General features: G+C 43.2%; 1 protein-coding gene across 5 annotated transcripts in view; it reads right to left on the bottom strand.

Annotated features, from left to right (window-relative positions):
- The window catches only part of GOLGA4 (golgin A4), a 74,624-nt gene extending 54,677 nt beyond the window's left edge, over positions 1–19,947 (bottom strand). For all 5 annotated transcript variants that reach the window (XM_080934560.1, XM_080934561.1, XM_080934562.1 and 2 more), the window contains exons 1-3: positions 19,667–19,947; positions 8,131–8,220; positions 1,434–1,532 (exon numbers count right to left, since the gene is read on the bottom strand). In XM_080934560.1, coding sequence (XP_080790686.1) covers positions 1,434–1,532; positions 8,131–8,220; positions 19,667–19,738 — 261 coding nt within the window. In that variant the 5' untranslated portion in view covers positions 19,739–19,947. The remainder of the gene's footprint in view (positions 1–1,433; positions 1,533–8,130; positions 8,221–19,666) is intronic.
- Positions 19,948–21,030: the final 1,083 nt, after the last annotated feature.

Raw genomic sequence — 21,030 nt, 5'->3', positions numbered from 1 at the left:
TAAGTTCAAGGCCAGCATGGACTACATAGCAAGTTCCAAGACAGCCAGAGCTAATAGCAGAGATCCTGCCCACCCAATAAATAAATTTAAACCTTAAAAAAAAATAAATTAGGGAAAATTCAGCTCTTGGTGAACTTGTAACTAATCCCCACTAAATTTTTATTATTATATGAAATAACTATTCTATAGTTTTCTTTGTGTCATGGAGAAATGTAAATTATTAATCATAAACATATAAATTTTATATGATTAGTTTTTCTAGTCTTCTGAAGTTTATTCTAAATAAAGTACTCCTTTTTACCTTATAGCGTTTTTTACAATAGACTAGGGATTGGAAATACTTCACTTTGTAGACTGTACTCATGACAAGTGTACCTTCTAAGTTTATATTACTCCTACATGCAATATACAGCCTTTATTTCTTTCTGTCTTCCAGTGAACCTTGTGAAGCTGTGTAGTTGAGACTCCTGACTCAGCTCCACATCTCTGTAAACAGCAGAGTTCCTTGTAGCCAGAGGGGGAGAAAGCAGCTTTCCAGATGCCCCTTCACAACCACCCTCACTGAACTGACTGCACTCTTCTCTAGACCCGAAGACCGCTGCCGGCTCTACCTACACCAAAAATGTTCTGCTTCGACCACTAGCTACCAAGTTAAACCAATTCTTAACCCTTAGAAAAAGTGCAAACCCAGGTCAGCCATCATCCAGGGGAACACAAAAGCTACCCTTAGTAATGAATCCTCCATGGGAACACAAAACTGAGCTACCCTCAGTCAGTGAAGCCTGCTACATTTTAATTTATTAAACCATCAGTTTACAAGATGCTCCAGATTTTTTTTAAAGTCTTCTTTCCCAAAATAAAACATAAAGTTAAAATTAAATGAATTCATTAATTAAAAAGAGACAACTGTTTCTTTTCATTCTTAAAAAACTAATAATTAAAAACACAATGTACTTTGTACTTAATTCTTACCTATAGTTTCTAAATAAAGAACTGAACATGCTATAATAGAGCTCGCCTACCTGTGCAATGTTGTTCATTTTTATTTACACAACACATTGCTTTTCTTAAAAAAATGTCAGTTGGATCTCAAACACTCTTGGCTTCTTCCCAACAGTAAAACAGATTTCTAACCATGTATACTGGGTTTTCTAGTATGAGCAGACATTTCCACAGGACAAAACGTAAGCGCTAATTCTAACAAGTGAAGGAGGCTCACATTTCATTAGTGGATGCTGTTAGTTACCAGTAGTTACCAGAAAGCAGCGGGACACCAAACTCAGCAGGTGTTCTCTGAGGTTTTAGAGCAGGGTTAGCAACACAACACTGAAGACACTCTGAGGGAACGTGAAAGCCACACGAGAGTTGGTGCTACAGCTGCCCAAACGTGGTGATTCCCCACAGGGAATGCAGGAAGCGGTGGAAGGACTCACCACACTGCCAGTCTGTGTTTTAGGCTGTTTGGAGGAATCCAAAGCAAAGATAGTGTATTCAGAGAGAAAGGCAGGCTCTGCTACCATCCCGGCTAGTAGCTGTCTCAGTCAATGTAACAAGCAGAGGTACAAAAACAAAACAAATGATGAAATACAAATCATGGCATGATCTCAAAGCACAGCACCACAACACAACACTACAACCACCATGATCACCCATCCACCCCCAAGAAACTGTAAGCCGCTGGGATGGACGTGGAATGGGATAAACTAGTGAGTTTAGGACTTCAAAGGCCACCGGGACACCACTTGCTAACTGATATGCATATGATGCCTACAGCAGGCGTCATGGCACCCAATATATCTGGCAACATGGTATAGGTCCATTCTAACATAAACAATGCACAAAGTGCAGAGGGTCAGTGGTGTGCGATGAGGAAGCTCTGAAGGTCTACGGAGAACGATGGCCACAGCCAACAATACTGCACACAATACTCCAACTGTTCTAGGGGCTGCAGCCTAGACACTACATTAACTCTTTTGACTGGACACCACTCTCCTCCTCAGCAGCAGCAACAGCAAATTCATGACAGGACATTTCAGGAGGTGATGGATGTGAGGTATAACTGTAGCCAACACTGCCAGCTTCACACACTCATCCTCAGCTCACTCTAGACACCAAATACGGTTATGTCAACCGCACCTTAGTAAAGGGGCTTAAAGATAAATGTCAATGGCACAAACCCTTAGCAGAGCTTTTATAAATACTAAGATGGATTCTTTAGAGACTTAAAAAGACAGCACTGAAGTATACATGAATGATAAAACACATACAAAAAAAAACACTTATATGCAAAATCACTTTTATCAGAAGTACATTCATAAGAAACTTCTGAAATAAAGTCTACAATACTAGTTCTTTTGATACATATTCTTTTTTAAAAGATTTATTTATTACATATAAGTACACTGTAGCTGTCCTCAGACACACCAGAAGAGGGCATCGGATCCCATTACAGATGGTCGTGAGCCACCATGTGGCTGCTGGGATTTGAACTCAGGACCTCTGGAAGATCAGTCAGTGCTCTTAACCACTGAGCCACCTCTCCAGCATATTCTTTTTTAAAATGTATTTATTTCATGTATAAGTCACAGTCGCTGTCTTCAGACACACCAGAAGAGGACATCAGATCTTGTTACAGATGGTTGAGAGCCACCATGTGGTTGTTGGGAATTGAACTCTGGACCTTGAAAAGAGCAGTCAGTGCTCTTAACCACTGAGCTGTCTCTCCAGCCCATTGATACATATTCTTTTGTGCTTTTTCTTTCAGAACCTGTTACACCAAAATAGCGAGAATCCTGAGTTAGATATATACCAACTTTTATTTTAAATGATTCCTTTGCATGTTATGATAACATCAGCCATCTTTTATCGTCGCACTCCACACTATCTACTGAAGCAGGATCTCTCCCAAGAGCTTGGAGCTTGACGGTTCCAGCTAATCTAGAGCTAGCCAGATCACCACACTCACCCGGCTTGTGAGAGTCCTGGGGACCCAGACTACTGCCCTCACACTTGCACAGAGCTTCTGACCACAGAGACTGTATGTCTACCCATGTGTAAAACTGCACAGATTCCTAACACATATGCAAGCACACAAGATCAGTCCATGTAAGACAGGTAAGACCACAGGAGCTCTGTGGCTGTCACAAACTTCTCAATGGACATCACAGAAGAAGAATATAGGATGCTACTATCTGAGAAAACTGGAGAGAGTATACAAGCTGCCCAATGTTTTTATGCATATATAATTACAAAATGAAAATGCTAAAAAATTAACCCAGTGAAATATTAACGACCATTGTTTTTAAGAAAAATATATAATAAAGTATAACATACGCTATGGTTTATAATACACTATAACACAATGCACAATATACAATAAATTATATATCCTATAAAGGACATGTCTGAAAATAAGTATGTATGTGCAAAGGCTTTAAATTTAAAACACACACATTTCCCTGAGGACTGTAAGGCTATAGACACCTGCGAAATCTAATGCAGCTCTTCAGCCGGTGCCACATTAGAGGCCATCCTAATTATAGACAGACTTCTGGGTGATTTGACCGGTTGCTGTGTTAATACACACTCTCAGGTAGTTCAGGCAGGCCTCAAGCTTGCTATGTAGCCAGGGATGACTCTGAACCACTGACTCTCTCTTGCCTCTTGCTGCCCTTTACAGGATTAGTTAGGTGTAACTATGCCAGACTAAGACAAAAGTAGATTAAATCAACTTTTTCATTTTTAAATAATGTCTTGTACATTTGTGTACATATGTGAGTATGTGGATAAATGTGAAGACCAGAGACTCGTTTCAAGGTCTGCCTTTACTGCTCTCAATCTTATTTCCTTGAAACGGGGTCTTCTCACTGAACTGAATCTTAACAACTTTGGAAGACCAGCCAGTCAGCAAGCTCCAGGTATCCCTCAGTCTCTGCTTCCCTGGTCTAGGATTACATGAGAACACCATCACACCTGGTTTTGTACATGGGTTCTGGACAACCAAACTTAAGTCTTCATGTTTCTACATCAGCATTTTACCAACTAAGTCATCTCCTAGGCCTAAATACAGACTTCTCAAAGCTTTTTTTTTTGCAATATTGATGATTAGTACTCTTAGGATAGACTCCAAGAACTTACTATACTAAATTCTAAATATTCTTATCAATTATATATTACACTTTGCTAAATGTCTGACTAGCTCCAAGAATCCCATCTAAATTTTACTGAAAATCTGACTCTGGGGTACTCAGAGGCTAGTCTTTGAATATATGTTATCTTTAAACTGAATGCTATACAGATTCAGATCTCTTAGGCATCCAAAGCTAATTTTTTTAAAACAAAACACTCTTACCCATAAAAGTGAAAAGAAAGAAAAAGCAAGTTTAAAAGGGAGCATATGTGAAACTTTAAAAGACCCCGCTCTGAGCCCATCATAGAGAGATGGTGACCAACATTCCAAACACGGTCAGACAAAAGTGAACGGTGGCTCCCCTGTCCTTATACACCTCCTAGCCTGCACCCTCACCGGCCCCAGCCCACACTGCTCAGTGGTGGAGACTGCACAGCAGGTGCAAGTCTACCAGTTCCATCCCAACACCAAACTGAAAGCAACAGCGCTTCTCCAACGCTCGAAAATACTCCAGCACCTCTATTTCTCAAAATTTGCTAAACTTCTAATCTCAAATAGCTAAACCTAGCTCACCTCTTCTGTGTGGGCCACAGCAGAACAAACACCAGGTGGCATGTGTCCTGTGTGCCTGTCACCATCTGAACCCCTGAATTTTCTTGAAGAATTCCAACCTACCCCTCATATCTCATGCAGCCATCCTTCCACATCTGTGTCTGTCTGTGGTGAGATAGGCAATATTTTTTTCTGAATTCACTCATTTTTCCTTAGATTTTCTAATCAGTTCTCTTTCATTACTACTTATTAATTTTGTTAGGGCTAAATCTTTCCACAATATTCTGTTAATAATGATCTCTTCACTTGTCTCATCCTAACATTCTAGACCATTCTGCTGTTTTAAGTTCTAGAATAAACTCATACCTGAGTGTCTAATCTGTTAGCTAGCCTCTTGGTGTTTTAGAATGTTCTTTACAGTTGGACTTGTCAACCTGTGGGTTACGACTCCTTTGGGCTGGTGACAGATCCTTTTGCAAGGGTGGTCAAACACCATTGGAAAGCACAGATTTCCGTTACAATTCATAACAGTAGCAAAATTACAGTTATGAAGTTGCAAAACAAATAATTTTGTGGTTGTGGGTCACCACACATGAGGACTGTCTAAAAGGTGACAGCATTAAGAAAGCTGAGAAGCATTCCTTTACAGTCTCATTTTGAGAAAAGTAGTGTCTTTGTCATTCATTCTGTGACCTCCTTTCTCATCCAGCTAATCTGCTTACCAAGGCTCCAGCTTAGGTCAGAGACCATGGCAAGAGTCATTGCAACAGCCACTAAGCCCAACAGAGGTATGACTTAGTCCTTAATCATGAGGCCTCCCCAAAGACAGAAGCGTCCCATGACAAGCTGCAGAGAGCCCTGAACAGCAGTGAGCAGCAGCTAACTCTGCAGCTAGAACCTGAGCTGCAGCTGCTGCTCACTGCACTAACTTACCGACACAGAACCTTTGCATGCTCAGCCTCAGCCAGCAGGCGGGACTGCAGGGGTGCTTCCGCCCTGCTCCAGGCTGTGCGGGACCAGGCAGCGGTGCGGTACCAGCACAGACTCTCCCTGGGGAGCTGACAGAACAGCACTGAGCAGGTTTCCTGCCTCTGATCTCAACTTCAAGCCTCTCAGAGACGATTTCAGTCCTTCTTGGCTTATAGGCATTTACCATGTCTGTAAACCAGATACACCCATCAGTGACAAGAGAGAAAAGTCTTCACTTTTGTGTCTGTGTCTCCGGCAGGTAAGAAAGGATGATGGTCCAGGCGAAGTCTCAGCACAGCAGGCCATATGACCAACTGCTTCTCTGAAATTTCCTGAGAAACCACCACTAATTCCAAGAAACTTTCAAATTTCTGTTTATTCAGTCTTTTTCCATGCTTTCATTTTTATTCACAAATCTGACTGTCATGTCTCACACAGAATAATGAGGGAGCCATGCTAAGGAGTTCAGGGTCTCAGAAACTGGTGACCCCTCTCACACCTCAGGTAGACACTGGCATCCAAAGGCCAACTAAAGGTGTGTGTTCTTACTTGGAGCACATGTGCCTGAGGTGACACAAACCCAAGGAGAGACAGACGTGCGTAGATTGAATGAGATTTTTACTGTAATCCTTGCAATTGTCTGTGTGTGAGTCCTCTGCAGAGGACAGGATCCTACACACCCTTTAGCCTACACCTTTGTTATGTGTCCTGTGCAGCACCCACTGCTAGAAAGTCAAAGAGAAACAGCACACACTTGCCTCTCCTGTTCTTTGGGGAAAAATGTCTAAATTAATTCTTTTGGTTTGTTTGTTTTTGAGGTAAGGGTCTCTGTGATGCCCTAGATGGTCTCAGAAATCCTGGGCTCGATGGTATAGTAGGTGTCTTCAGTTGATTTTATATTTCCATATCTGTTTTGCTTCCAGGTTGTTGCTTTACAACAAGTTTTTCTCTCCTTTCGAAGTGCTGCTGGGCATTGAGTCCTCAAGAGAAAGCTGCTCACAAGAGACAACCATCCCAACAGATAAGCAAACTGCAATTTCCACACATGACACACTTACGTAGGTGCCAGCAGACACTAACAATAAGTGAGTAGGGTCAGGAGCAGGGGAGAGACTAGGGAGAGATGGCTTATAGGCTAAGAGCATAGGCTGCTCTTCCAGAGGACCCAAGTTCAAACATGGGCACATGTGTGATAGGCTCACAATCATCTTAAACTCCAGTTCCTTCTTTTGGCTTCCATGAGTACCAGGCACACATGTGGTACACAGATATAAACCATAAATGTAAAGTAATTTTTAGAAAAGGAGTAGTTAAGAGCACCTGTAACTACAGACATAGCAGATCCATTACTCTCTGGTAGCACCTCCTAGAGAGTTGGAACCCCTGAAACTGGAGTGATGACAGTATGTGTCCCCACATAGGTGCTTGGAACTAAACTGAAGTAGACATTTTTGGTTTTCTTAACAGCTCAGTCATGACACATGATGTTTTTCTGGATACTGTCTTGTAAGAGGACATTTGATATTTTGCCAAAAACAACACTTGAAAGGGCCCTGATATTTAGAAAGAATATAAACAGAACCCCACAGAGAGAGGATGCTCTTGCATTGCTGCTTCTTCACTTCTTTACTGGTCTTCACTGGTCTTTGCTGGTCTTCACTGGTCTTCGCTGGTCTTCACTTCAGTAGAAAGAAAGACACTAAAGAACTTCTCATGGTATTCCGGCTGATTCTGGCTGGCCACTTCCATTGTCTTGTGCGGATCTGGCAGAGCCTTGCGGTTTCTGTTGGACTGAGCAGAGCCTCCGCTACTGATTTATGTTTGGTGTTTGTTGTGAATGTGGACTACAGGGTCCCTGATAGCAAAGAGTGGAATCCCCACAAGGAGCTACTTCTAAACAGGTCTCCAACCCCCTTTTCCTATCAACCTTCTTTCTCCCCTACTTCTATTCAGTGGGCTAGAAGGGAGGTTGAAGTGTTTAAGAACCCTAAATTAAAGTAGGTTTTGAAAAAATTAAGCCTACACCAAACGTGGGTCCTGTGCCAAAGCAGCAGATGCTCTGGGCCGAGCGATCTCTTCAATCCCCTTCATACCGCCTATATTTCTATTATACCTCACAGGAAGAAAAGATACAAAAAAGATGAATTTTTTATGCCAGTTGTTTAGTTTCTAACCACTAGCTTAAAAAATAGGGCCTTTCCCTATTTATATAATGCTACGTTGAACAAAACATTACTGAATTTTTCTGATAGCTTTAAATATTTAATAAACATACCTATCCTTTTTAATTTTCTCCAAGAAATAGTTTACAAGAGCTAACTGCTATGAGTGTTAAAAAAAAAAAAAAAAAAAGGAAAAGACCAGTTGAATTATTAGTAAATAGAAATTAAGTAACCGACTCGTCAACATTGTGTCCCCAGATGTCACCATGACCAGCACACAGCTCAGCTTCCTGAGAGAGCATCAAGCACTGCACTAACCTCTCTGTTGGGTGTCACGTCATCAAGCTGATCTGTAAAGGAAGATGTCCTGCTTCTAGTCCTTGTTGGTGTTGAAGAGCTGGAGGAAGCCTACATTTAAAAATGATTACAAATTAGAAAACAGCAGTGACTAGTGTACTGCGCCCTGAGCGGTGCTTTTCTCATCCCATGCCCAGGAACTCAGAAAAGGGACAGATTTAAACATCAGGAAAGAACAACACAACAGAACCAACCACAAGACTTAGCTACTAGTCACTAGGTCTTTGAGCAGATGTCAACTTTAGCACAACGAAAGATGAGGGAGTGGTTTTATTTGGGTGATAGTATTAGGGAGTTGAAGCCCAGGGAAGAGAATATGAAAACTCTACTATCTTTGCCACTTCTCTAAAATGAAATGATTGGAAAATGTAAATTTATTAAAAACTAGAAGGTTATCAATTTCAACTTTAAAGTTCTTGAAACATTCAATACTATGAAATTTACAGTTAAATAGCAGGGCCCATCTCTAGTCAGAAGCCCTTCTCTGAACCTACTTACACAGCACAGCTCCTTACTGAGATGCTAAGAGCCTGGTTACCAGAGCATCAACATGGAGGAAGACACAAAAACCTGATGTCTAGTCTACTGTGAGCTAACTGCAGTCCTGAAAGTGAAACCAAAGCAGACCCTCTGTGCTGTAACAAATAGCTCTGACCTTCCTTACTTCCATATCTACACAGCCTTACAGAGAAAAACTTTTAATAAGTACCTGTCATCCACACGAGCGAACAAGTGTGTGAACACACTCCACAGTCAGGGTGGAGCTGAGGTCATAAGCACAGTGCACACACACACACACACACACACACACACACATACATACACACACACACACAAGCACTACACATACACAAAAAACAAATGTGTAAGCTACACTTCACATCAGAGCACATGGTGCATGAACAGTGGAAACAGTTGGCCATCCACTCTGGAAAAGATAGGAATGTTTGTCCCTGAGCAAGAGTGATGTTTGTGTCCAACAAGGACACGTTCATATAACCACGCTTAATAATTTTCTTTGGTAAACAGCTTGAAACTTACTAGCTCAGTCCTGCCTTTATCTGCAACAGGGAATTTGAGATCTATCATCAGTCACACCCACATGAGGCTGAGTCACAAGTAAGAAAATAGACATGTAGAGTTTAAGGTCACCCTTTAGTAAGCATAGGGACAGACCTGGAAAGGTCAAGAGAGTACAGTGCAGTGGGAGGTGCCATGCTGGTGCCAGGTGTGAGCATTTTAACATTTTTATTAAGAGTCCAGGATATAGCAATTGGTCCAGGCTACAGAACCCTGGAGAAACTGTCAACTGCCAAGTATTTATAATAAATTCCTCTTCCTCTTGCCTAAACTGAATTCTAACACATGTCCCTTCTAAAACTGACCTGAAAATCAGCATATAATTCACTAAAATTAGCTATGTGCAAGTCACCTTAAGGGACAAGCTATCCTCGACCATTCAAGACAAAACAATGTAAAAGCAGAGCATACAATTTTTAAACAGGTAAATAGGTGAATGTGACATAAAGCCATCAATGGCTTAAGAATCTAGAATACACATAATGAAGTCTGTGTAGGTTTTGAAAAAGGCGCCACAAAGCCCTGCTTACTCCACAGACAGCTTTCATCCAACTTGAGTGAAACCCAAGAGCTGGACACAGTGCCTGCTTTACAAGCATGGAGGCCGGAGGTTTGGGGGCTCGGCACCCATGTGAAATGTGGGCATCACAGTTTACATCTCTAGCTCTTCTTATACCTAGAGCCAATTTTCAAACCAAGCTGGCTGCAAAAGCTGAGAAACTACAGAGGCTGCCACTCAGAAAGGAAGAGCTCCTTGCTGAACTGAGGTGATAAAAATGTTAGAACAGCAATTAGAAACTACTGCCTAGAGGAAATAAATGCCTCCTGACCAACAAATTCCCTGCTGTGATTCTATAATGTACAAGAAACCTTTGGGTTATTAATTCAGTAATTCAGCTCTCCAAATACCCAAATGCCAAAAAGGACCAGATGCTGAGAGAGAGAGAGAGAGAGAGAGAGAGAGAGAGAGAGAGAGAGAGAGAGAGACAGAGAGACAGAGAGACAGAGACCTTTACTCACTTGAAAGTCTACCTCAATATAAATTCTAAAGTGGGCCTTACAACTCAGCCTGCTATGTGTCTGATCAGAAGGCCTCGTCAACCGTGGGTAGACACAAGCAGTGATTTAAACTGTTAACCATATGCACAGATGAAGGATGAGCACTAGAACACCCTATGCCCAGAAAAGTACAGCACCTGGCAAGGTTCAGCCTAATGGCTGACTGATCACTCTCTGAAGCTACAAGAGTCACAAGAGCAGCAGTAGTCTCTGGATCTTTAATGGGCTCCTGTACTTAGAGAGTCTAAAGGGAATTTGAAGGGCTGGAGACATAGCTCAGTGGTAGAGCACTTGCCTAACATGGACAAAGCCCTGGGTTCCACGAGAGACTGCGGGTGTACAAGCTTTTTGCTAAGAACTGACACTGCTCTCCACGATCACATCCATGTTCCCCTGCCTGACAGCTTATGAGTTAACCAGAGGCCTCGCCTTCATATGAGAAAAACCAGTCTGGTGTGGTAGGTCCCACATGACCCTTGCTCTATGAATAACACAGCACTCTCACAACTCTATTACCATAGATGGAAAGAGGGGATTCTGAAAGCATGACTTTTAGCTGAAAATGAGTTTACTCTAAATTAAAAAAAAAAAAAAAAAAAAAAAAAAAATGCCCAGGTAAGTTTAACTGCTTTAGTTCTTGCTATGCTGAATAAAAACAAAATGTCTTCAGGAGCTGAAAGCCTCCTCGGCAATGCTCACAGATATCAAGCCCCCCACCATGCCCCCCAAGCACTGACTTAACTCTACTATAACCACCTGGGCACAAAGAAAAGAAAACAACCTGGACAACACCTTGAGAGATCCAGTTCTGACCAACAAAAGTGTGCAGTCACTAGGCTAAGAGCGCTCAAGCTGTGGCAACTTCCTTTCTACATATGAAAATGAGCAGGGACCTTCAGGATGATAAACTGAGTGCCTATCCCTGTCCTTTGCTTTTCATTACCCATCAGAGGCTCCTCAGGTGTTGCTCCAAGCTGCCTCATAAATATTTCCCCACAGGCACACAAAGTGTCCTGTGAACATCATAATACTGGAAGCCCCAGTCTCAGCCATGCAAGGCAAAAGCAACACCCAGTGCAGCACCTCGTAGGCCCTGTTAAGTAAAAACACTGTTGACAACTACAAATGGCTTCTTGTAGTCTCTCCCTTTGGAACTTGACAACCAATCTGAAAGGTACAAAGAGTACACAATATCATACCCATTCCTGAAAAGATTAGATACTCAGAATGCTTACATGGCTTGCCCAGGTTAGACACTTCAAGAACTAGGTTAGCACACAGACCTTTTAACTCCCTGTCTACCTTACAACCTCATTTTAGATGACTAGCTCTTGAATTTCTCTGGGACTCATAGCAGTAATAGTAGTAGTAGTAATAATGTCACCATACTTCTACACAGTTCTAGAGACACCCCTAAAACAAAAGCTTTTACCAATACTTGTTTTATTTAGTGCAGGGTATAGAAGCTAGGCCTCAAACCCAGGTGTTCAACATCTCGCTGATCTCCCTCCCCACTGTTGAGCTATACATCCAGATTTTACAGCTAGTAAACTTATATCATGAGATATATTCTTTCTCTTTTCTTTTTTTATTCTTGACTCATCAACACACACAATAAAACATGATCATATCCACCATCCATTTCCCCTCCCGCTCCTCCTCCCCCATGCCCCCTCTAAGCTCAGCCAGTGTTGCCTATCTGTGTAGGGATGTGAGCCATCCAGTGCAGTGTGAGAAGCCTACCATGAAAACTTCACCGACCTGTGAGGAAGAACTCCCCCGAAGCTATCAACTGCCAATAGCTGCTCACTGAGGAGTGGATCCTGCAGACCCTCCTCTAATAATCTCTGTCTTCTAGCCTGTATTCTCATAAAACACAAGAGGAGAGAGACTCCCAGGTACGACTCACAAGCCACCTGAAGTACTTTCACTGCACCATGTTATCTCTGTAACAAGGCTCCTCTACCTGGCAACCAACTCCCAAATCTACATATTTCAATATATTTCATATTTTAATGATGGTTTTTAAAAATAGGAATTAAAAGCATTAATTCTAGGTGGAGAGATGGCTCAGTGGTTAAGAGCACTGACTTTTTCCAGGGGTCCGAGTTCAACTCCAAGCAACCACATGGTGGCTCACAACCAGCTGTGATAGGATCTGGTGCCCACTTCTGGTGTGCAGCTGTACATGCAGATCAGGCACTCATACATAAAATAAATTTGAAAAAAAAAAAGCATTAATCTCAGGTTGAATAAATCCCAGGTTGATTTAAAGATAGAAAAACACAAAATTTGAATATTCATATTAGTAGGATATGCTATATTTAAATTTACTGTACTAGAGGCTGCATTACCTGGAAGGTTCACAAACACTCGAGAATAAATTGTTTGAAACACAGGTGCAATTCTGCACTTTCAAATCTCTTTAGGTATCAGTAAAGTTTAATTACTGTGAATCAGTAACTTTCTGGGATCAACTAATCCCAGCTTTCTAAGAGAGAAAGTAGCAGCATTTACAGTATTTTTAGTCAGCTATTTACTACAGAAGTTCATCTACTGCAGCCTGCTACTAGGAGCTGCACTGCTCTAAGTATTGGAGCTGTAGACAAGTACGAGAAATCTCAAAATGAGGGATTTTAATGTTTTCTCACGAGCAATTCACAGCAGCCATGGACTCACTGGCAGGACGCTCAGGAGCCTTTAGATTTAGCTCCTGCCTCTCAGGGAGGAGGAGCAGAGCATAAGAAATAGGTGTGGCTTCAGGCTTGCACCAGCATCAGCACACCTGCTCAGTAACTCCTACACACACCTAGGCCAGGACCTGTCCTCATTACAACACTGTAATTTCAGTCACTAGTGGGAGCTTTTCAGCATGCCCTTAATCAAGCATCTTTGCCATTTTGCAGTCTACCAGGTCGTTTCAGGAATGAGCCATCACTTTTATGGCATAAATACTTCACCTCCTAAAAATGCTCTTCTGATATGTGAAATTCAGTCATCCAAAAATAACTTAAGGCAACTTCCAGTTAAACATGGCGTCTTCTTCAGTAAGTCTCAAGAATTTTTAAAAGGATGGAGATGAACAAGAGGCAGAAGAGGTACCACAACTCAGCACAGCTGAGGTACCACACAACCCCAGGGTCCACACAAGGTAGTGCTGCCATGAAAACAAAGCGATGGTCATCCCAGAATCTTAGAAAGCCTAAGACTTAAAGCAAAAGGCATATAAATGACAGCTGCGGAAATAAAGACGCAAGATAAAAACAGGACGAGTTACACACCTTCCTTAGCTCTCCTGTCTCTATGCTGCCAGTGGAACATCAGGCTTCTTTCCTGGAACAGTGAGGCTTTAGACAGGGTGACACTAACAAAGACGGGGATGAGGCAAAAGTGCTTAGATAAGGCCAGAGGCCTGAATGGTTCCACACAAAGTGAGGAGTGGAAGCTTCTGCTCTCTCCCTGAAGATAGTCTGCAGCGGGGAGGGTCTAGAGTACTACAACGGAAGACTTGCACCTGCTCCTTCAAGAGATTCAGGATTTCCACAACAAATAGGTGTCTCAGGTCAGCAGCCCCAGTGCAAACACAACTCCAGAGATACAGTATAATGAACCACCCTCTAGAGCGTCACTGGTTGGAGCTGCTGACAAAGGAAAACAATGTGGCCAGTTTCTCTGAGAATCTGTGGTCGCACACTGCAGTTCAGATTCCAAGATAAGTGTCCTAAGCACTCAGTTCCCTTTCCATCTCAGTAGTGGAGCACAGTTCCTAGCACACCAAAGTCCTGGATTTGATGGTCCGTGACACACACACTTAGAATGTTTAGATGACACTTAATTGTATTGTCAGCTTTCTAAGAGTGTCTTTGTTAGTGAGGAAATTGAGATGAACTAGTCCCCGTCCCTACACAGACACACAGATTTTAGCTCTCTAGACGGGACTAGCAGGTATCAGTCAGCTAAGGAAATCAAGCTCCAGGATTTCATTAGCAGAAATGAACCACCAAAAAAAAATGAGACTTCCTTCTAAAAATCAAAACAAAATCTGAATAAGATGATTAACATGAAAGACCCATAAAAATCTAGTGAATCAAAATGTCTACATGGTTAATTTTTTTTTTTCTTTTCTTTCTGAGTCAGGGTCACTCCCTATGTAACCCAGACTGACCTCAAACTCTTGATCCTCCTGTCTCAGCCCATGTTCGAGATTCTAGATGTCACCAGGGGTAGTTCTGGGGTAGGGGTCTTGAAACCTAAAAAGGGAAGGAGAGCTCTGGCCCAGAAACCTCAGTCCCTAGGACTCTCACCAGAAACCCACTTACAGGAGGGACGAGTAAACTGCAATCCTGTGACTCCGGCTTCCATTTATCAGACTGTAAGTCCTCCATGGCAACTCCAGAGCCACATCATTATCTCACTCATCAAAACGAGGGAGAAAATCACAAGGGTTCTCAGCAATCTTTTCACACAAAACTAAGAGCCACCAAAGCAGCACACATAGCTGCTGTGGAGAGCTGCTCATCCTCCCTTGAGAGCCCATCTCCACACACGGTGCATCTACTTCTGCAGCTCTTCAGGCAGCTCTTTTTCTTCCTTCCTTTTTTTAAAAAGAATTATTTATTTTATGTATGTGAGTACACTGTAGCTGTCCTCAGACACACCAGAAGAGGGCATCAGATCACATTACAGATGGTCGTGAGCCACCACGAGGTGGCTGGGAATTGAACTCAGGACCTCTGGAAGAGCAGTCAGGGCTCTAACCACCTAGCATTCTCTCCAGTCTCAGCCTCTTTTTTCTTAAGCCTTGTACTTAAACCTGTATCATAATATAGTTAATAAAATCTACAGCTCTGTTCCTAACTAGCTAGTCCTGAGAGTCTTTCCAAGTGTCAAATCCATAAATCCTGGTTTGGTGTGAGTCAAGGTCCCTAAGTCTAGGGAGGTGGTTCTCAACGTGTGGGTCTCAACCCTTTTGGAGGGCAAATGATCCTTTCATTGAGGTCATCTAAGACCATCAGAAAACAATGTAAATATCTATTTACAATATAATCACAACAATGAAAATAATTTATGGTTGTGGGTCACCACAAGGAGCTATATTAAAGGTGGATAACCACTGGGCACTTCTCAGGCTAGGAGTATGGAGTTGCCGGTCCCTCCCCTCTCTGCTGACAGCTGCATGGAGGAGTTTTTTTTAATCACATAAACAAAGATTGTGTTTATTAAAATATAACAATGTACTCTTATGTCAAGAGTTCTCAATAAGCACCGCACCCTTGCTGGTAGGACCCAGATTGTAACAATCAGGAAAACTCAGATTCTTCCCATCTCTCTGCTCTCTTCGGGAATTTAAGATAATTAAGTTAAATAAAAGACAGAAATGTTCTGTAAACTCAAATTTACAATAAAGTTACAGCCCTTCAGGATGGGACTCCTCTGCCATCTGTGAGACATCTTGCTGGGACTTTATGGTTTGTTTTTAAAATTTCTACTACATTAACTATTATTTCAGGGCCCTACTTAAAAAAACTCTGCAGGCTTCAAACAGGGCTTCTATGTTGGATTTTTAAATGTGTTAACTGTGATAAGACAGGCATCCTGTACAATTTACTGTTCTGAACATGTGTAAGTATACAGTGTGAGGAAGCACATGAAGTACATTCACACTCAGATATTCACAGCCATTCATTTCCAAAATTTCCATTCACACTGTAAGGCAGCACAGCACTCCACAGTAATGTACGCCGTCCCTGGGGCCAGCCTCTCTGCTCGTGCCTGAGCCATCTGGCTACTCTTGTGTATTTCATGTTCATAAACTCAAATATTTCTCCTTTCATATCCTCATCTTCATAATACTTAAGGAATTTTAGTAATAATAAGAGAACAAACATCAAAAACTGTTTTTACTTATGTAACACACACACAGCACACATGCACATACACCCCAAAATCTATCATATACATACAATGCTAGAAACAGAACCTTGATCCTCAAATATTCTTGGCAAATACTTGTTTTGTTTTGTGGGGAAGTGTGTGTTTGTCTGTTTGTTTACAATACTGGGGATTTAACAAGGGGCCTTGTCAGGAGGCAGGCACTAAACCAATACCAATCTAACTACTTTAGTTAGTTAATCCTATAGTTAGAAAAAAAAAATCCAATACACATGTGTTCCTTAAAAAACAAATTAAGCAAAACTTGACTTGAAATATTTTAACTTTAATTCACACTTATAATAATAGTCATACAAATAATCAGACCTGATGAACAAATGATTACTTAAAATAATGGCCACAAAGAAAGGATTCAAACAACCTTAGCATCAACTAACAGAAATTACTAGAAATTATAAGACTATCATGTTAAATTATTTTGAAGCCTAGGAAGGAAGGAAGGGAGAGAGGGAGGCTGACTGGCCCTATCCACTTTCACTATTGCTACTGTATGGAAGATTTGAAAAGTTTACCCAAAACTACCAGTATCTGTCAGGATTTCACTGGAAACAAATATATCAAGACAATCAAGCTAAGAACCAGAAAGCATGCACACAACAGCTTCTTGAGAACCAAACTGAATGACCAAATTCAGGTTATTACACTAAAATGCACTAAAGAACCCCTCAGGTGATTACTTTTAATTCACACAAAGTTTATGTGTGTTATTTCAAAGCTCACAGTAGCTCAGAAAGCAGAGAGAAGATGGACAGTACATAATGAAAAACATTACAAAATACAAAAAGTCACCAAAAACAAGCAGAAGCTGAAGTGTTGATTAGCTGGTTAGAGCAAGGGTGGGCAAAAGCAAACTTAAGAGTGGACAAAAAAGGAGTCTTTCATATCTCATTAAATCCTTCAAGAGAGGATATGTCACAGGTGTTTAATCCCAGCACTCAGGTGGTAAAGGCAGGTGAGTCTTTGAGGCCAGAGCCTGGTTTACAGAGTCCCAGACCAGGGCTACACAGAGAAACCCTGTCTAAAAACTAAAAAGAACAATTAGTTAATTATTTTAAAAGGTTATCTTAAGTCTTACTTACAGGATTGTGTCTGACCCAGATGCTTGCTTCTCTAATGATATTAAGCTAAGGAACTGGAGCTTCAACAGCTTTTGTCTGTCATTACTAAAACTCCCTCTGTACTCAAGAACTTCAGCTTGTGTTTAAAGAAAAGCTCAACATTAAATATGAAAATGTATATTAAATATCTTAGCAACACTTTACCCTATTAATACCTTACAGCATATTCTTTTAAACTTGTATTTTCACTACACACACACACACACACACACACACACAAGTGCACGAGTGCACTTTTACTGGGGAACATGGGCTTGGTGTGTTGCCCAGGCTAGATCTGAATATGAAATCCTTCATACTACCCAAATTCTGAGGTTACAGGTGTGAGCCACTATGCCACGTATTAAAATACAATTCTTTTTACCACAAAAACTGGGTCACAACTCATAGGCTGCATGTCTGTTGTAACACCTATCATTCCATGTAAACAACACTGTCTGCAGCTCTGACACTATGTAGCAATTAGGTTATTTGGGGCCTCATCACATCTTCAGCTATAGGAGGAATAATATGTACCTCATAGATTTGTGAGGTTTAAGTAATCTACTTAACTAGTAAATAAAATGTAGAGCAGAGATCCAAATCAGTGTTTATTTTCAAAGCTGCATGACAATCAGCTGCCTGGTAAGAATGTATTCAGCCAATTCTTTACGGCCCCAGTGTTACCATTAAACCAGCAGCAGGGCTAGCACTACAATTCAGATGGTAAAGGGCTCACCTGAGCTTCATCTCAGAATCCAGGTTAAAAGGACAGGTGTGGCGGCACACTCTTGTAAGCCAGTGCTCAGGAGGCTGACAGGTGGACTCCCCGGACTTGCTCCCAGGCCAGAGGGTGTGATGAAGGCTCAGGGGTTAAGAGCACTTGTTGATCTTGCAGAGGACCAACCAACATTCAGTTCCCAGTACCCACACAATGGCTCACAACCATGTATTACTCAAGTTCCCTGGGATCCAGCACCCTCTTCTGGCCTCTGTGAATAGTAAACATGCACATGGTATACAGACACACATACAAACAACACACACACATAAGTAAATCCAGAAATAAAAAGGACAATACCTGATGAATGGCACCATGGTTGTCCTCTGGCCTACACAGAGAGAGAGAGAGACAGACAGACAGACACATACACACAAGCATACACACCTACACACACACACACACACAGACACCCACACACACAGAGACAGACAGACAGACACATACACACAAGCATACACACCCCCCACACACACAGAGAGAGAGACAGACACACACACATACACACACACAAATTAAAAAGAAAACCATGTAACTAAATCTATTTGTATTCTAAATCTCAGAATATGTTTCTAGAAACAGAAAGCTGGGTCGTTATATTTAAGCACCCGAACTGCTCCCCAATTAGCCAAACTGCGACCTTTCTTGAACCATAGGCTTTCTAATTTTCTAGGAACCATAAAAGTAAAGAAGTTCGTGATCAATCCACTGATACTCAGAATGACTGGGAAGAGAATCAGCAGAAGCCCCACACCACCACCACCACCTCCCGTCCTCAGCACAGAAACCCTGAGTGCTGGGGAGCATTAGTTTGCTTCCACGAACACGCCCCCTTTTCCCACCCCGGAACCATACTCCCTTAAAAGCTTCCTGAAAAGATGCAAGAGCACGGTTGCTGACAGGCTGCCCGTCCTGTTCAGTGTCTGCCTCGGCGCCCTGTGTCCGCCATCACCCAAGTTATGCGAAGTGACTAACTCCAAGTGACTAACTCGTGACAGGCTGAATCGCTGGACCGCCGCCCTCGGCTCCTGCGAGCAGCCTGGCCCGGGAAGGCTCCACTCTACCTCCACCAGGGTTTGGAAGCCGGAGACTTACAGGAACCTGGCCATTCCAAGTGCAATGTCCAGTGAACGCATAGGGGACCTCGGATAGAGGTCAGAGATCAAATACCACAGGGGACCTGGGTTGCCCCGCCCCCGTCACCACTCCAGAGTCAGGGTCTCTCACCGGCAAGAGAAGCTCCCCACGTAGGACCCAAACCCATGGCACCCATCTGTCACACCCGGTCGGTTCCTGGGGGGCGGTGGGTAAGACTCCGAGGTCAAATGTCACGACGGGTCCCTTCACCCTACACAAGGACGGAGTTTGGGAGAAACCAGGCCAGGGTTCCTACACAACCTGGACAGTCCAAAACCTTCCAGGGATTCTGTTTGGCGGGGGGTGTGGGGAGATGCCCTGGGGCGGAGGTCAAAGGTCACGGAAGAACTTTGGCCAGCCCCCTGGGCCTCGGCGCAGAGGGGAGGCGTACCTGAGCAGGGGCCAGCGCCTGCTGCAGCTGCTGCTGCTCCTCGCTGATCTTCTGCTTCAGCTTCTTGAACATGGCGCGGCGAGGGGCCGGCGGCGTCTCTACCTGCGGGGCGGCCGGGCCCGGGCCTCACCGCCTTCCAGTGGAGCTCGCGGGCACCTCGGAGCGCTCGTCGTGCGGATGTCGGCGTCGCCGCCGCCGCGTCTCTTCTTTCTGGGTGCCCCTGGCTGGCCTCGGCCCCCCATCCAGCCCCGTCAGCAGCGGCGGCGGCGGCGACAACGGCAGCAGGTGAACGCGCTCCGGGCGCCTGCGCGGCCGACGTGGAGCCTGCCAAGGGCTTGCTACGGAGCGCCGCGGTGGACAATATGGAGGTGGTGTGGGTGAACGCGCGTGCCCAGTAACTAACTCCTGCACCGACTAGCTGGGGTCTTGGCTCTGTGCAGTCAAAGAAGGAACATCCCACCACTTAGCACCACAGTGAAGAAGGAAGGAGTGAGAGAGGATAGATCTAGAAATGCAGGAGTGTAGTCAGTGTCGTTTGGCACAATAATTTTGAATTTTCTCTAAGGGTTTTTGGATAGTGGGTTGGTTGGTTGATTGGCGGGTGGATGACTGGTTGGCTAGTTGGTTGGCTGGCTGGCTGGCTGGCTGGCTGGTCGGTTGGTTAGTTGGTTGGTTTAAAGAGAAAATCTGGGACTGGAGATGTAGAACACTTGCCTAGCATATGCAGGAGGGCTTGGATCTAGCCTCAGCACCGCATAAACTGGGTGCGGTTGTGTATACCTGTAATCCCAGCACCTAGAGATAGAAGCAGCAGGGCCAGAAGTTTAAGGTCATTCTTGCGTACATAATGAGTTTAAGGCCAGTCTGAGCTACAGTGAGATCCTGTCTCAAAAGTAAATAAACAGTCTGGCTGTGTTAGGCAGACTTGTGAGCTGAAGTGATTTCCTGCTTCCAGGATAGCTGAGGCCTTCATCTGCACAATTTCCTACCGAGTCAGAATTATCCGCCTTTAGAGTTTCTACCCTTGCACGATGGAAACTATTGCTGTGACCTCTGCTCACAAAGATTTCAAAACTCCGGGCTTTGCACAAGCCACTACCTGGATGACATCCATTCCATTCTGATTCTCTGGACAGAACATTAAGAACCAGTGCATGAGTGGCGATACCTTAAATTCCAGCACCTAGGAGGCTGAGGCTAGTCTATTTCTGTGAGTTCCAGGCCAGACAGGGCCACACTACATAGTGAGACCCTGACTCAGAGAGAGAGAGAGACAGACAGAGAATACCAGATCCCACAGATTTAGGCCCACAAGACTGCCCCCCCCCCAACTTCCAGTGGCAGTCACATGCCAGAGGAGATTC

Source organism: Micromys minutus, assembly GCF_963924665.1.
Source record: "Micromys minutus genome assembly, chromosome: 21".
NCBI classification, from domain to species: Eukaryota; Metazoa; Chordata; class Mammalia; order Rodentia; family Muridae; genus Micromys; species Micromys minutus.
This window is presented reverse-complemented; position numbering and strand designations above follow the sequence as displayed.